Source organism: Natrix helvetica (assembly GCF_964273705.1).
Source record: "Natrix helvetica genome assembly, chromosome: Z".
In the NCBI taxonomy this organism is placed as follows: Eukaryota; Metazoa; Chordata; class Lepidosauria; order Squamata; family Natricidae; genus Natrix; species Natrix helvetica.
Genome location: NC_138554.1, coordinates 30,890,623 through 30,905,385, shown reverse-complemented (window position 1 = coordinate 30,905,385; position 14,763 = coordinate 30,890,623). Strand labels below are relative to the sequence as shown.

Below are 14,763 nucleotides of genomic sequence, written 5' to 3'. Positions count from 1 at the left end.
CCTCGGTGACGTGTACATGTCTCTTTGTTCTAATTGACCAATGAACTCTGTGGGGTGTGTCTTAGGCTGTTGTTTTGAAGAAGACAAGATGGCGTCCTCAGACATTTTGGGAGTGGGGGAGCTTCTTCTACTTCGCCTTATCTCTTCAAAACACACTCTCGCCTCCCTAGCATATTTTTCAAACAGTTCTATTTGATCTAGATAGCTTTGCATTTCTTGCTCACCATCTGGGGGAATTTCATAAACTTTGCTTTCTGCGTGGGAGGAATTTTTCTGTGCCGGCAGTTGCCATTCATCAGTCGTTTGATAATCTGCGAGGGTCTGGGAATGGAGTGGCTCTGGCAGAGTGGGAAGTTTTGGCTTGGCCCCCAAAAATTCATAATCTCCTGGAGATATTTTAGAAGGAGGAACCACTGACCTCGTTTCGTGGATGTCGCGTCCTGTAGCTCTTTCTCCCATATTTGGCTCGGCACCTGAAGGAATTTGTTGTTCCTGAAGCACGTTTTGATCTTGCTTCTCTGTGTCCGAGGGAGCCTCCTTGTCAGAGGAAGCTGATCCATCTGTGCTCGCCCCATCTTTCTTTTTCTTTTTTTTCTTTTTCTCCGACATTGCTAATTAGGCTTAGTCGGTTATCTTTAGATAGCATGAAGGGAAAATACAGCCATAAATTGTAACCATCTCAGCTGGTATCATCAAAAGCCAAAAACTCTGCTACCAAGGTGTCAACCAAACCTCTGCTACCAAGTTGTCAGGGGAAAAAACACCCTGTTAGAGATCGATGAACCGTGGCTGATTCCCTTCTGCATATTTTTTGAGATATTGAGAAAAATAAGTCTTTAAAAATATTCTAATTAATAAACAAACTTTAATAATAAAATAAAACAGAAAATAACTAATTGGTTACATTTTGATAATGAAAAGCTTCGTTAGCCAAAGTTGGCTGCCGAACAAAGAAGAGAGGAATTTTGGAATGTGTAACGCGTGCGCAATAAATCACTTTTCAGATAAGAACCCTTTTTTGTTTTATGACCTGCGCAATAAAGCTTTCTTAGTTTAACTCTTGAGTGTCAATTCAGGCAGTTCAGGCCTAGCAAACTTTTTAACATCGTGACAAGTACCATATTCAGTAACATAGCAGGTGCAGAAAAAGATGAAAGATCTACTTGATTGTCAAGAGGGCTTGATCCCTAATGGTATTAATGATCTGTTTTCATAGAAATATGCCACTTGGTCTAACATTTCCTGACCCTTCAAACCTGGTCCCCATTGTTCCCAAAATTTCAGAATAAAACAAACTTACGAGCCTTCTTTTCAGATCCATCTTGGTTTGAACTGTTTGATGTGCAGGTAGGCTGATCTGAGTCAGAATAGGAAGAGCTGGATCCATATGAAGAGCAGCCGAAGGGAGCTGGAATAATAGAGAGGGGTGTGTGTGTGTGAAAACATTCAGGTCAGAGTAACAAATCTGACAAAAAAAAACACTTTCCAGATGCAGGTTCTCAACCACAGTAGATAGGATGAGATGAATAAGGTGCTGGGACTATTTACTCAGTTCAGCAACTGAAATCTTACTCCATCTTCACAGTTTGTCCTTCCACAATATGGAAGACCATTTTCTCCATCCTTCTCAATTATTCTTCCCTCTAGAGCCGTGATGGCGAACCTGTGGCACGCGGAGCCATTTCTCAGGGCACGCGAGGCGCTGCCCTGTCATCTGACCAGCGCGCATGCGCGCACTGGCCAGCTGAGTTCACCTTTTTAAAAGCTATTTTTCGCCTTCCCCAGGCTCCAGAGGCTTTATAGGAGCCTGGAGAGGGTGAAAAGAGCCTCCCCCGCCCCCTCCCCGGAGGCTTCAGGGAACGTCCCGAGGCTTCCCTGAAGCCTTCGGAACACTTAAAACCACCCTCCGAGCAACCTGGAAGTGACTTCCGGGTTGCTCGGATGGTCATTTTAAGCGCTCTGAAGGCTTCAGGGAAGCCTCGGGACGGTCCCTGAACAGGCACGAGACGTGCGTCTCCATCGCCCGGGCCCGGATCACCTCCGCCGCGCGGCGCCTCAGGCTCGGCGTCCTTGCACCTGGCCTTCACATCGCTGCCGCCGCCGCCACCGCCGCTAGGACGGGCTCGGCCGAAGGGAAGTCTGTCAGGCCTCGGCCGCGCCGCCCTCGCCTCCTCCTCCTCTAGCCACGCCATCGCAAGGATTAAGGCGAAAGGGGGGGGCGGGGAAAGCGAAGGGGGCTTTGCATGATTTTTTCGCCTTCCCCAGGCTCCAGAGGCTTTATAGGAGCCTGGAGAGGGCGAAAAGAGCCTCTCCCGCCCCCCCCCGGAGGCTTCAGGGAACGTCCGGAGGCTTCCCTTACTACATCGCAAGGATTAAGGCGAAAGGGGGGGACGGGGAAAGCGAAAGGGGCTTTGTCGTCCTCCTTCTCCTCCTTTCCCCCTCCTCTAGCCGCGCCATCGCAAGGATTAAGGCGAAAGGGGGGGATGGGGAAAGCGAAGGGGGCTTTGTTGTCCTCCTTCTCCTTCTCCTCCTTTCCCGCTCCGGCTCGAACGCAGCGCCGGGGCCCGGCAGGCAGCGAATGAGTCGGAGCCTGCCGACTGGAGGAAGAGGGTGAGAGGCGGGTCCTGTGAACGGCGGCAGCAGCGGCAGCAATAGTCGTAACTCGGCGGCGGGCCGCCCCGGCTGAGAGACAAAGGAGGGGAAAGGCGGCAGGCAGCCGAGTTGCGACTATTGTCGCCGCTGCTGCCACTGTTCAAAGGACCCGCCTCTCACCCTCTTCCTCCAGTCGGCAGGCTCCGACTCGTTCGCTGCCTGCCGGGCCCCGGCGCTGCGTTCGAGCCGGAGCGGGAAAGGAGGAGAAGGAGAAGGAGGACAACAAAGCCTCCTTCACTTTCCCCATCCCCCCCCCCTTTCACCTTAATCCTTGCGATGGCGCGGCTAGAGGAGGAGGAGGAGGCGAGGGCGGCGCAGCCGAAGCCTGACGGACTTCCCTTCGGCCGAGCCCGTCCTAGCGGCGATGGCGGCGGCAGCGATGTGAAGGCCGGGCGCAAGGACGCCGAGCCTGAGGGGCCGCGTGGCGGAGGCGATCCGGGCCCGGGTGATGGAGACGCACGTCTCGTGCCTGTTCAGGGACCGTCCCGAGGCTTCCCTGAAGCCTTCAGAGCGCTTAAAACGACCATCCGAGCAACCCGGAAGTCACTTCCGGGTTGCTCGGAGGGTGGTTTTAAGTGTTTTGAAGGCTTCAGGGAAGCCTCGGGACGTTCCCTGAAGCCTCCGGGGGGGCGGGGGAGGCTCTTTTCGCCCTCCCCAGGCTCCTATAAAGCCTCTGGAGCCTGGGGAAGGCGAAAAAATCATGCAAAAATGGGCGCGTTGTGCGCGCATGCGCACTGGGGGCGCGTTGCATTATGGGTGCGGCACGCCCGCACACGACCCCCCCGCGCTCCCACTTGTGGCACGCGAGCCAAAAAAGGTTCGCCATCGCTGCTCTAGAGTCTAGATAAATGTAAACCACCAATGGGAAAAACTTCCAATCATTAAAAAAGGTAAACGTTTTTCCTGTCCAGTCATGTCTGACTCTAGGGGGCAGTGCTCATTTCTATTTCTTAGCAGGGAGCTAGTAGTTGTTTGAAGACACTTTCGTAGTCATGTAGCCAGCATGAATATACACCAAGGTGCAAAGAACACTGTTGCCTTCCCATTGAATTGGTACCTATTTATCCTCTCGCATTTACATGTTTTCGAACTGCTAGTTGGCAGGAGTTGCAGCAAATAAAGGGAGCTCTTTCTGTCACGTGATGCTCAGGTCTCGAACCCGAGTAGTCAAGCTTTCCACCTGACAAGTTCAGCACCATCGTGCCCCATTTTGCAACTGTGGATTTTTGGGGTTTAGGATTCACTGAAAAATTAGTCTGAATGTGTTATTAAATTCCCATAATGATTGCAAAATGGGGCACGATGGTGGTGTCATATGACCATATTTTGTACACATTTTCCCCAGAAGCCAGCCAGGAATCATGATTATGTGACTCAAAGATGCTGCAACCATCACAAACATGAGACAGTAAATAAATGCCCAAATTGTGATGACATAACTGAGAGTTGCATGATGGTTGTAATTTCTAGGATCCTTGTAAATCACTTTTAGAGGGACTATATCTTCAGAAGAACATCTTGGCTCTCTTGCTTCTATACTTCAGAAACTGATACTAATGAAGTTATAAGCTTTACTGATGCCTCATCTCTTAACCACTGGCTGGATTTGCTTAATATATCTCTTGCCAATACTGTCTTTTCCATTGCAACATCATCGTGAGTCCAGGTGAACTTAAAGGGCTTGGATTAGCTCACTGAAATTGTACTTCACAGTTGACTTCAGTAAAGACTATGTATAATGTTATTGTTTCTAATTTGTTGACTTCACTCAAACTTGACAAGGAGGAAAAAACCTTCAATTTTCTCATTACATCCAGCTATATATTGGGGCTTACGTTCTGCTTTTTCTACATGAAGAATTTCTACCTTATTCTACATTCTAAATAATGTGGCTATACTTCCACAAGCACATGTAGGACAGGTGAGTACTCAAAAACATTCACTGATTCTACTGGGAGACGTCATTGGCAATTAATTAGCAGAAAACTGAGTGGTTGTTTTTGCCAAGAAATCCAAAAAAATTAACAAGGAACCAAAGAGAATGAAATGGATATTAAAAATTTTAGGTATTTGTGTATAGTATTCCAGTCTCCCAGTGATTGAAACATATACACTGATTATATTGTTTCACAAGTATAAAGGAATACAGCAGCTACTATGATTTTTATGACATTACGACAAACCATTTTATTTTCTCCTTTTGGAATGCACATAGGCTAAAATTATAATTAGAAAAAAGGTGGTCCATGATTTATCATCACATTTGACCCCAAAATTTCCATTGCTAAACAAGTCAGTTGATAAGTGAGTTTTGCCTCATTTTACGATATGGTAGTTCCACCAGTTCCCGTTACCATCACTAAGCAAGGTCCATGCAGATTTGTTAAGCAAGGACTTCATGTGACCAAGACATCCCACTTCCTGCAGGCTTTCCCATTGACCTGGCTTGTGGGAAATTTACAGGAAAGTCACAAATTATGATCAAATGATCACAGATTATGCAACAATTGGAAATTTGGGCATGTTTCTGAGATGACTGCAATAATTGCAGAAATTTCACTTTATTGGTGGTTCACATCCCTCTTTATTTTATTGCTATTTCTTGCCCAAACTATATTGCTCAGCATAAGCTTGCTCTTTTAAATGCCACAAATCCACTCCATATTCATTTATCCAAACATCTGTTTGCCCATCCATTACATTTCTTACCTGACTTAAGTCGAACCCTACAATTCCTGTTTTTATTCCTGTTTACTACCAGCTCAGGAATGTCTTGGAGGCAGGAAACTATGTCGCTATAGCCAATCTGATAGCAAAATACGTCCAGGTCATATCCACATTTCTTCTTCACTGCCTCTTTTAACTTTGACAACTTCAAGCCATCAGGATATAGTTTCAAGATGCTACAAATTGGCACTGATGCAACTGTTAAATCTGCAAGTGAAGATAATGACTTCAGTCCCCATGTTATGTAATTAGTAGTCTTGCTATAAATGAATCAATGCTGCAGGAGTAAACCTAGAAATCCTAAAAATCTCCAAAAATTGCAAATTGTAATTTGCTTCACGGGATGAAATAATTCAGCATGGAACTTGAAAACCGCCACATTAACTATACTTAAAATTGATGAAAATTCAGTCAAATGAAATTTTGCTCCTAGCTTTATTCAGTACATTTTTAAGGAGATGGCACTTTGCTCAATAACCAAAAGGCCAAAGGCAGCTTCTGGAGTCAAAAGAGGTGCCACTTTTCCAGCCTACTTAAATTCAAGGATGTGGATTAGAAAAGGTTTTGAAGGAATGCTCAGAGAATCAAATGTGGGTAGGAATTAATTTCATCAACATAGAGATACAGTATATTCATACATTCCTCAAAACCTCTAATTGTTTAAGGGCAAGGGTGATTTTTAGCCTGCAGAAATTTGTATAAGAGAAAGAAAGAAGAAATTCACAATCAACCTGAAATTATGAAAGTATTCCATTCCCATCTCCTTGTGATATGTTTATAAGATTAGAGAAAATCAACTATGCCAAGGCCATGCGGTTATGTTCCCTGGAAGATAGTCCCCGTTGGCCATTCAGAAATTAATTCTATATAATAATAGCCACAAACCCCTTTTTTCCAAAATAAGGCTAGTTTCTGAAAGAGGAAAACTGAGAATTAAGATAGCAGGTTTTTTAAAAAAGAGGATAAAGGTGAATGTTCTGCTCTATTACTTCTACTCAGATTGTAATTAATGCAACAAAGGAGAAATGCTCACTTATCAATAAATTTAGATATGCGTTACTAGACAGGATTTCTATTCTTTCAGAATAAAATATAACATTCTTCTAGGAATATTGTATTTATTTTTTTGAGAAACAGGTTGTCTTCTTGCTCCAAAATATTTTTAACCATGACAAATCAGGTCAGAGAGGTAGAAAGAACTGGCATGAGGGGTTCTTGGTGCCTTTTGACCTTGGGAAATGAAAAGTCTGCAAGAAAACAACTGAATTAGGTACCATCAATGCTCTCCTTTAGTAGAACTTTCATGGCTTCTGATAAGTATTCCCTGCTATGGCAACTCCATCAGTCATGGTAGATAACTAAAGAAATAATAAGATTGGTCTTTTCCAATATGGGAGTTTCCAAATATATTCATTCCAAATTCTCCACTACCACTACCAGAATGGTCACATTAAGTTCCTATGCTCCATGCACAAACAGTTCTGAGTACAGAACAGATACTTTCATGTAGTCTGTATCATTTGAGCTCTGGAAAGAGATTGTTGTTGCCCAGGGATAGGGGCAAGAAAGTGGCAAAATCAATACCAAGGAGCTTGACAGCACGGACAGGCAGTAATTAAAAGGAAAGAAAAAAAGAAAGCAATAGGAAGATAGTCTGTCCTGTAATTGAGGTATCAGTAATGGCTTATGAAGATGCAGACCAAAAAAAAAAAAAAACACTGGCATGATTAGGGAGGTAAGCTGACTTGTTGGTATGTACGATGCCTGAACCAAGAATACCGGCAATTGTTGAAAAAGTGTTGTAGGGAAAGAAATACACTGGGAAGATTAGCATATAGGACAGTGCACAAGTCATGGAAAGGAAGGATAACACATCCTGGCCTTGCCCTATTCACCCCATGAAAACCCTCTAGACTTTCTCTTCGCCCATAACCTGGAAAACCAAAATGTTCGGATTTCAGTTTTGCTGAGTCCAAATCTACTTGGAATATATGGCAGAAACTCTGAGATATAATGGATTTCATGCTTTTTTTAAAAAAAAAAAAGTTGCTCCTGTTGGGATGGCCCAAGATAAATAAATGATCTGATTTGAATTAGCCAATTCCACAAGATGACAACTGGGCTAAAATCTTTTAAAGAAAAAATTATGGAAATTTGTTTCTAATTTTAAGCAAGTAGAGATAGGCATTAAAAGAAAACCATGCACGTTTTTGGAAGCATCTGTTTGGATGATGTGTTGAAAATGATGGTGAATTTGATAAGAGTTTTTATCTACCAGCAGAGTTTAATCTTTCTATACAATGTATGCAGAGCCATTTCTAATTATTATATTAAATATGGAATCCATTTTATTTATATTTTTATTTATATTATTTAGTAAAATAAAATTGAGATTTTTTTTGGCTATACCTTTAGAAAGTTGTACAACACATGTGTTGCCTCGACGTCTGATGATTAGATTAGGTATCTGGTCACCCAAAAAGGTTATAGCATCCTTATAGCCTTTGGCGATGCTGAACGTCTGTAGATCAATTCCAATTGTGGAAAACAAGAGTGTCTTCATTTTATCAAACTTCAAACCCGACTGATATTCTATTAGGAGATTGGTAACTGCTGCTAAGACTTCAGCCAGATCTACCAAATAATGCAAATCAGTGATCAAAAAACAATCCACATCTCAATGTAGTATTTTATAATGATATTATAAATTATCTTAGTCTGAAACTGTCTTTCCCCCCACCCCCCATGTGGTTCTATGTCAGTCTGCCACTAACTTGGTCATTCTTATATAAACATTCTAAAGAAATTTGAAATCTCAATAATCAATTATCAAATATATATCAATTAGAATGTAAACTGGAATAACGAACAGAGATGAAAACCTAGAAATATTTCTTGGTGATCTATTGTAATTTGAAAAACTAGCTTTTATCATCTAAAAGTGATGAAGTGTACTAATATTCTGCATTCCATAATTTACATCAGTTACATGGGTTCAAATAAATGTAATTTTGCAATATGAATTATCTTTGGATGGACAAATATTTGGTTTAGATGATTAGATGCAAGGGAATTGCAGAAGACTGGATACACTTTTATGAAGTCATTCGTTTCAATGTGCTATCTGATATGCAGAGACCAGGCAATATGCAGTGAATACTGTATTTTTCGGTCTATAAGATGCACCTTCTCACACACACACACACCAAAGGTGGGTTGCAATGTCTGTGTATCTTATACAATTAATGTTGCCGAAGCCCCACCCATCCTTCAGCCTCGGCCCCCAGCAATTTATCTCCTTGCAGCAAACAGCCTGGTTAGCTTCAGCACGGCCTGATTAACACAATCACTGATTGGCAGTTGGATCAGTCTCCCAGAATACCGCCGATCAGCTGTTCTAGGCTGCAGGGATTGCAACTGCCCATCGCCACACGCCTAAGTTTTGGCCTTCGTACACCCCATTTTCTGCTTCTGCACATCCCATTTTTGGCCTGTTCCAGGCAGTGGGACTGGATGGTGGCAGTAGCAATCCCCACTGCCTGGAATGGGCCAAAAACGGGGCGCATGGAGGCAGCGATATGCAGCAGTGGCGATGGGCAATCCCCGCAGCCTGGAACAGCTGATAGGCAGTATTCCGGGAGGCAGATCCATTCGCCATCAGCTACTTGCGCTAAATCAGGCTGTGCTGAAGCTGATCAAGCTATTTGCTGTTTGCTGCAAGGAGGTAAACTGCTGGGAGGCAGAGGCAGATTTTTTCTCCCTTGTTTTCTTTCCCAAAAGCTAGTTGTGTCATATGCTTCAGAGCATCTTATAGTCCAAAAAATAAGGTAAATGAATGGAGCACTGGGCTACTTGTGATTGCTTCAATTAAATTGCATAGCTGTTAATCATAAGACCAAGCAAAATTTAAGTCTCTTGCAATACAGCTAGGCCTTGAGTTACAACCATAATAAAGTCTACCCATTATGGTTGCAAATTATGATGGTTGATAAGCAAGATCACAATTACCTCGCTTAACAAACATTACCCCTTTTCTTCCTGATCAGGATGTTAAATGACCACTTGAGTTATTAAGCAGAGCACTGGATGCCTCAAGGATAAGGAGCAACAGAAGCTATCGGCATGCACAGGGTTGTTACAGCTTACAGGCAAAGTTCTCCTACCCAGCACTTAGTCATGCAAGATGATGTAAAGTGACCCAGAGAGTGGCAGGACTCAGCCTGCTCATTAGCCAGCTACAGGGCCTAGCAGCACTACTTGAAGGTGCTGGTTGTTACCTTTAAAACCTTTCATGACATGGGACCAGTTATTTGAGGGACCATCTCTTGCTGGTTACATCTACCTAACCCACTAGAGTGGGGAGGCAAGGAATGTCGCGGATCCCTTCCCCTAAGGAGATACATCTGGCAGGACCCAGAAGAAGGGCCTTGTCCATGGTGGGTTCCTCCCTCTGGAAATTAGACTGGCTCCCATCTAACACTCATTTGAAAGGCCCCGAATATGTAGTTCTGCCAGCAGGCCTGGGGAACCCATTAAATGGCTGGCATGAATGTGTGCGGTATTGTCACTGGGGTGAGAGGTTATTATTTCATCATGATGGGGGGATATTTTATTATTTTTATTTCTTTTATGTTGTTTTTATTTCCTGCATGCAGCCGAGTTGCTCTGTGAGAGTAGGCGGCAATATAAATTTTCCAAATAAAATAAAACGTACCTTCCTCTTTTTCTTTTTCTTTTTTGCAGAGTCGCCAGGTCAATGTGAGATTTAAGCTTTCCTACAGAGGCTGCCTCATGGCAACCACTTGCTATTCTGCAGGCAGTATTATTCTCGTGATCCTGTAGGGAGCTCTGCTTTTTAAGGAGGTTCCACAACCAGATAGAGCCTAGAATGTGGTTCACATGAGGTGGCCTCTTTAGGAAAACTATGATCGCATTGGCCAGGACACTTCTCTGCAAAAAACAGAAAGGCAAGTTGGATGCTGCTGGGCCCTGGAGCTAATCAAAGAGACCTGTAAGTTCCTGTGTGGGATAACCTGTAATAGTCCTCTGTGTGCCAGTAGTGTCTTCTACCGGCTTTAGGAACCCTTAGGCCTCTGATGGCGAACCTATGGCACGCGAGCCCTGTGTGTGCACGCCGTCACTAGCTCCTCTTCTGGTTTCCGGCACATGCATGCATGCCAGCAAGCTGGTCTTCGCACGTGCTGCCTGGTGCGCATGAATGTGCCGGAAACCCAAAGGCCAGCTGGCCAGTGTGTGCATGTGCACCAGCTAGCTGGTCTTTGGGTTTCCAGCGCATATTCCAGTTTGGGCACTTGGTGCCAAAAAGGTTCACCATCACTGCCTTAGGCAGCTGGGTGGAAAGCCAGCTTCAGCTGTGGGGGCATGAGTGGGGCAGATAGGTAGAGGGCCACTGTAACATCCCTGTGGTTACTTGTAAGGGTGAACAAATACAGGGCTACTGCAGCCATCATAATTTTGAAACTGTCATAAATTAGAGTCTGTTGTAATTTGAACCAGTCACTTTGGGGGGGGGGGGGGGAAGAGATCTATATCTACAGTGGAAGAATAGACTTTAAGAATGGGCAGCACACAAATAAAGCAAATAAATAAGTGAAGTTTCAGATAGCCAGATATAATAGCCAATATAATGAGGCAACTGCTACAGCTGTACTGAGCTGCCATTTTCCCCATTAGGTAATGCATTTACCTGCTGCTGGATCGTCCCCTCTTGTTCTTTCTTCCACCTTCAATCTTGAATCTTCCTCTTCAAAATTGTACAGTCCATCGTTTTCGATTTCATCCAGCCATCCATCAAGATTTAAACCATCTATTAGCTTCATTACGGGTTCACTTGATTGACTGCCTTTTACGACGACAGTTTCTCTCATGTCATCTAACAAATGTCTAAGTGAACTATACCCGTAATGAGATAATTGGGGATGAAAATGATGAATCTGATAATAAGCACCAATGAAGTCTCCAAATTTGATACCATCTGGGTAGTTGATTAGCACTCGCAATGTATTGCATTTTAAGCTGTCAGCATCCTTCTGCTCCATGTCCATCAGTACCTAAGGTCAAATGAACAGGTCAGCATCAACATTGTTTTATATCATCTGGGGATTTATCAAACTTGGTCCTAAAAACAAATGAATGCACTCTCACCAACCAAACTTCTTCTAAGAATATCATAACAATGTAACTCGTCAAATTACCAACCAACACAGGAATAAAGAAACAAACCAATAAAACTCAGCTACCTCTGAAGGACTAGAAAAAAGCTGGAAATCAGTACAGCAAGTAGTAGTAGATTAGATGCCATCAGCCAGCTTTCTCATTGTTTACAAATCATAACAAGACGTAACTTGTTTAATTATGGCTTAGTGGAACATGTGACCTGAACTGTTTTGTTCCAACAAATTTGGGCAAAACACAATATATAACCACAATCTATTATTCAGAAATGGAAACATGCTAGGGTGTGGAGAATACACAGAAAATAATTGACGGCCATCTTGGTCTAGTAGTTAAGGCACCAAGCTAGAAACTAGGAAAGTATTAATTCTAGTGCTACCTTAGGCTTGAAAGCCTTTGAACCAACCATGTTATCAGCCCAACTTACTTCAGAGTTGTGGGAAAAACAGGAGGAAGAAAGTAATAACTATGTTTGCTGCCTTGAGTTATTTATCAAAAATAATAAACGGGGAGAAATATTCAGGTAGTGCTCGGCTAATCGCTTAGTAACTATTCAAAGCTACAATGGGCTTCCCCAAAATTTGTGACCGAGTTCTGAAATTCCAACAGCCACCACTACCAGCACCTTCCAGTCACATTTATGGCTGTTTCTAGCATTTCAGAGTTATGGAAATGCAATTTACAACATTTTTGCTGAAAATCAGAAGTAAATGTCAGTTGTTGTCCCTCCCAAAAAAGTGTTTGCTTAACAAGCACAACATTTGTTTGGGGACTATAGAGCATTCCACAAAACAAGGGCAACCATAGAAATGACACTTTCTAAGTCCCATAAAATGACAAGATTTCAAAAAAATAAAGGAATACATAGCAAGCCCTCCCAATGGAAGATAAGAGGACAAGATGTTCTTGGGAGAAAGCTGTCCCTCAAGTAACGCGGTTCTGTGCCATTTAAGGCTTTCAAGGTGATAACCAGCATCTTGAATTGCAACTGGAAGCCTATCAGAGAAGCCAGTGTATGTAGCTAATATAGTAGCAGTGTTACAGAGTGTGTGATGCACCCATAACATTGCATTCTGGACTAACTGAATTTTTCATATAGTTTTCAAGAGCAGCCATGCACAAAGATGTGGAACCTTCCTGGAACTTCCCTTAAATTGTACAGAGCAAAAAAGGAACTTCCAAAAAGGTCCCATGTCCATTTGCACTATTCAGGTGACCCTGAGGGTACAGATAAATGTTCAAATGTTCTTGATGACTCTCAAAGAGTGCTAAGAACTAGGTGACTGAAAGGAATATAAATCTATTTTCATCATCCCGTCAGAACTGAGGCAGCTTTTTGGATGAGAAGGGAAATGTCTTCAAGGAAAACAGAGAAAGTCCAGTTGCCTTTTGAAAAAGCACCTTTGGGATAATTACGATCTGGATGACTGAAAATCTCCATAGACACTGATCGGAATTTCTGTTGCTAAACACGACAATTAAGTGAATTGCGCTCAATTTTACAACTTTTCTCATGTTGTTCAGCAAATCATTACAGCTGTTAAGTGAATCATGTGGTCACTAGGCAAATCCAATTTGCCCCATTGACTCTGCTTGTTGGAAACCAGAGGAGACAGTTGCAAATGGTGATCTTGTAACACTGGAGATGCTGAACCGGTGTATATAGCGCACCCAAACTTTGATCATGTGATTGTGAGGATGCTGTGATGGTTGTAATAATAGGGACCAGAAGTGTAATGTGTAAGTCATTTTTTTTTCAATGCAATTTTGAATGGTTGCTAAACAATAGTTTTAATTAAGGACTACCTATAGTTCCATTAAGTGGTAGTAACGCGCAAGTAGCCATGAGCAGGGCTTTATAGTTGAGGAATGGGTGCAACTCACCCATGCAACTGAGCAGCTGTTATGAGGCCAGGAGAACCCCCCAGAATGCACAATAAGTCTAAATAAGATAATGTCAGAACCAAACATAGAAACCCTCCAATACCAGATGTGGAGTACCCAAAACACATAACTACCGTGTTTCCCCGAAAATACAACATGTCCTGAAACTAAGACCATGCCAGATTTTCACGGTGGGCAAAAATATAAACCCTCCCCCTAAAATAAGCCCTAGTGAAGGGGTGGGTTTAACCAGAACAGGGGGCAGCCATTCCCTTCCCCGGTCACCTCAGGGCTCCTTGGCCCCTTAATCGGATCAGTTGGGCTGCTCCGTTCACAAAACAGCTGATTCGCGGGTGCCGCTCAGGCCTCTACCTACAGCAAATGCCAGTCGCTTTTGCAGCCAATCGCTGCTGCAAAAGAAGCCGGAGCTCAAGCAACACAATCCAAATGCCTCATGCCCTCCTTGCCTAACGATGACAGTCACAGCTCGCAATTCCGTCTACGGAACAGGAAAAGAAGGCATGGAAATCAATACACCTGGAACATCGGAAGAAACCATGCGAGGAGACGCTGCTGCCGAAGTTCAGGAAATCTCCTCCCCACCAACCTGCACATCGTCCTTTCAAAGAGGAGTTTCACCAGGATGAAGGTGACACAAACGCCACCTTCAGCCACCTCTTCATCCTGGTAAAACTCCTCTTTGAAAGGACGATCTGCAGGTTGGGGTGGGGTGGGGTAGATTTCCTACACTTCGGCAGCAGCGTCTCCTCGCAGGGCTTCTTTCGATGTCCCAAGAGTATGGATTTTAATGCCTACAGGAGGTAGGAGCTTCTCACCTGCATATTCACATTGAAAGCTCGAAATGGGGCATTTTTGCGAATGGCTTGAAAATGGGGAGGGAGATATTCCTGCCTCTGTCCCTGTTGTGAAGATCAGCACAGGATACGTAAGAGATGAAATCCCTCCTCCCCATTTTCAAGAGGTTTGAAAAACGCCACATTCCAAGCCTTCACATTATCCAGGATTGCAGGCATGCGGGAGGGAGGATTTTGTCTCTTATCCTGTGACCTTCAGAACGGGGGAAAGGCAGGAATATCCCCCTCCATATTTTCAAACGGTTTGCAAAAACGTTCCATTTCGAGCCTTCAGCATATTGCAGGATTGAAGGCTCGGAATGAGGCATTTTTGCGAACGGCTTGAAAATGGGGAGGGGAGATTTTCCTTCCTCTTACTCTGTTCTGAAGCTCAGCACAGACTCAGAATAGGATAAGAGGCAAAATCCCCCCACCCCTTTTCCTGGCAATC

General features: G+C 43.6%; 1 protein-coding gene across 1 annotated transcript in view; it reads right to left on the bottom strand.

Annotated features, from left to right (window-relative positions):
* Window positions 1-11,444, bottom strand: part of LOC309381452 (uncharacterized protein) — a gene marked incomplete at its 5' end in the record, with an annotated part of 43,431 nt that extends 31,987 nt beyond the window's left edge. The window contains 4 exons of the mRNA XM_081932453.1: window positions 1,301-1,408; window positions 5,362-5,586; window positions 7,789-8,013; window positions 11,087-11,444. Coding sequence (XP_081788579.1) covers window positions 1,301-1,408; window positions 5,362-5,586; window positions 7,789-8,013; window positions 11,087-11,444 — 916 coding nt within the window. The remainder of the gene's footprint in view (window positions 1-1,300; window positions 1,409-5,361; window positions 5,587-7,788; window positions 8,014-11,086) is intronic.
* Window positions 11,445-14,763: the final 3,319 nt, after the last annotated feature.